Below are 2584 nucleotides of genomic sequence, written 5' to 3'. Positions count from 1 at the left end.
TTGGGGGGGGGGGGGTGTTGAATAAATTGTCCTTGCCAGGATGATGAAAAAATACTCCAGAAAAACTGCAAAAAGCTACAAGCCAGGCATTAGAGTTTGAAAGTTTAGAATTAATTGTATCTAGAAGAGCATGCCTGTCTAAGGAGATACTGATATTAACTACCACTTACTAAGATTAATTGAGCAACCTTACTGCATTTTGCATCGAGCACTTCATACTTGAAAGAACTGGCTTACCAGACTGGAAGAATACTTCCTGTATCAGATTAGAAAATAATTAACTAAAATAGGAAGCAATGCAAACAACTCATAAACCATACAAACAAGATGAAGTAATAATATTATTAAAGCCTTACAGTAAATTGTTGTGAGGTAGAATGCAAGCAGCTGTTAAGAACTACAGAAGCAGCAGTACTTTTACACTCCTTTACCACTACGCAGTTTCTTCCCAAGTCACTTTTCTTCGCTGTGGAATTCTACAGTGAAAAGCATTAATAAACAAGTCGCATGCACAACTGTTCTGACAGAAGTATCCTTGGACTTTAAGGCTTAAAGCGTTAAAAATAACAGCTTCTAGTTTTGAAGTAAGCATGACCTATCCCCGCACTAAGTCTCATAATTAACAAAGAAGTCCCACTGGCTAGGTTCTCAGGCATTAACCGTTATATGTGATCTTGCATGCACAACTTATGAAAGCATTTGCGAGCCAACATGAAAGAACAAGCATAGATGTATTTCAGACCAAAACTTTAAGTAGTCCTTTCAATGGCTCTTTACTCCAGCTCTAAGTGTAGGTTTTCCTAGCTGTAACAACTAAAAGTGTTSTTTGTGGTTTCTTTTTTATAGTCACACAAAGCCACTGCATATTTAGAACAAGAGAACTATTTACATTTTACAATACTAAGGCATTGACAACTCTTTCAGAAGACTGCTTGCTCTCTTTAAGCATGGTAACCCCTAAAGGATGGCCAACTTAACAGCAAGTGACAGCTGTCCCCTGCTTACTGGTTGGTTCACTGCAAGTACATCCTTTATACTACCGTAAACTGGACTAGAGACTTTACAGACCAAACTTATTGGCCAACAGATAAATGAACAAGTGCTCTCAAACCCATGCTAAATGTCTCAGCAAAACTCATGATATATTTGTCTATTAAGGTTATGAAGCTTGAAAATAAAAGAAAGTATTCTCATGGAGTAGTTTTGTCATGCTGTCAGTTTAACCAGTAGGAACATGTGCAACCATTAAATGAGCTCTATGCAGTAGCTTAAAATAGTTTCACATGCCAGCACAAATAACAGTTTGCTAACAGAACAAACAATAGCCAGAGCTGGCTGATTAAGTATGATGTATATGTCAAAAAATAAACTCTCTTTTCATTCCACAACCTCAATATAGGGTTTTTTGTTTTTTTTTTTTTTTTACTTGCATCAGGCTCATTCAGAAGTCTACACAAAATATAAATAAAAAGGGGAGAGGGGGGAAGAAAGAAAAAGAACAAGACTAATTACAAGTCTACTAGTGTAAAAGGCAGCTTGTTCCATGTAAATTCAGCATGGAACTAACATGTTTGCTTTGTTCTGAATCCCTTTATAATTGACAACTTTGTTCTAAAAAAAGCAGACCTTACTTGGAAGACATCTGTGGGGTAGTTATTCAGTGTGTCTTAGAAAGGGGCTAGAAAAGAGCTCTTTAAGCTCACAAATGCTTTTCATGAACTCAGACCCTTACAAACACAAATCTAAATTATCTGACATATTATTTATTACCTAGTTTGCCCGCTTCTTTGATTTTTCTCCATTCCACAAGCACAACGCCACAGGAAAATAAACAAGCAAACAGATTTAGCTATGCAAACAGTATCACTGAAGATAGTAGAATTTTTCTCCAATTTATGTATGCATAACTGATACCCTAAAGAAATAAACTGAAATTCAGAACTGAGTGATCTCAACTGTTTTAGTTTTATACACGCTGCTTCAGCAGAAGGGTGGAGGAGGGAGGAGTAGGGGGAGGCCCATGCAGGAATGAGGAACAGGAAAAATGCAAGCCAGTCTATCAGAGCCAATCCCTTTTTAAAGATAATGTATAATTTTGCAGGAAATAATGAATACAAAGGAAGAAAAATTCCTACGACATTTCCCAATCAAGTATACTAAACAGCCTAAAGCTAGAGATTATAGGCTAAGACAGAGTTTATAGAGTTCTTTCACAGAGTACTGTCAACCCTAATCTGACACCTGAAGAGCTACACTGGTGGTCTTAACGTTAAAGAAAGCTTCTTTTTTTTTTTTTTTTTTAATACAGTGAACCCTCAATATTCAATACAGCATTAGCCTGCCCATGTCTTCGAGACGGGCTGGAGCCCGAGTTGTTGGGCCATGTGCCCCTCTCCTCCCAAAAGGATTCGCCAAACGCCGATTTAACCCCATCTGCAGCGATCCCTGAGGCGCCGGTGCCGCTGTCCGGAGGCAGGAGAACACCACAACCCCAGAACCGGTGCCCCCCAGCCCCCGGCGGGCGGGCCGCAGGGGACCCGCGCAGCGAAACACCTCCGCGCGGGCCGCGGCAGGGTCGCGCCGC

At 39.8% G+C, this 2584-nt stretch overlaps 1 protein-coding gene across 8 annotated transcripts in view; it reads right to left on the bottom strand.

Moving 5' to 3' along the window:
- Positions 1 to 1817, bottom strand: part of AGFG1 (ArfGAP with FG repeats 1) — a 36513-nt gene extending 34696 nt beyond the window's left edge. For all 8 annotated transcript variants that reach the window (XM_026086986.1, XM_026086987.1, XM_026086988.1 and 5 more), the window contains exon 1: positions 1771 to 1817. In XM_026086986.1, coding sequence (XP_025942771.1) covers positions 1771 to 1802 — 32 coding nt within the window. In that variant the 5' untranslated portion in view covers positions 1803 to 1817. The remainder of the gene's footprint in view (positions 1 to 1770) is intronic.
- Between the last annotated feature and the right edge of the window lie 767 nt (positions 1818 to 2584).

Source organism: Apteryx rowi, unplaced genomic scaffold, assembly GCF_003343035.1.
Source record: "Apteryx rowi isolate R43461 unplaced genomic scaffold, aptRow1 scaffold_70, whole genome shotgun sequence".
In the NCBI taxonomy this organism is placed as follows: Eukaryota; Metazoa; Chordata; class Aves; order Apterygiformes; family Apterygidae; genus Apteryx; species Apteryx rowi.
This window is presented reverse-complemented; position numbering and strand designations above follow the sequence as displayed.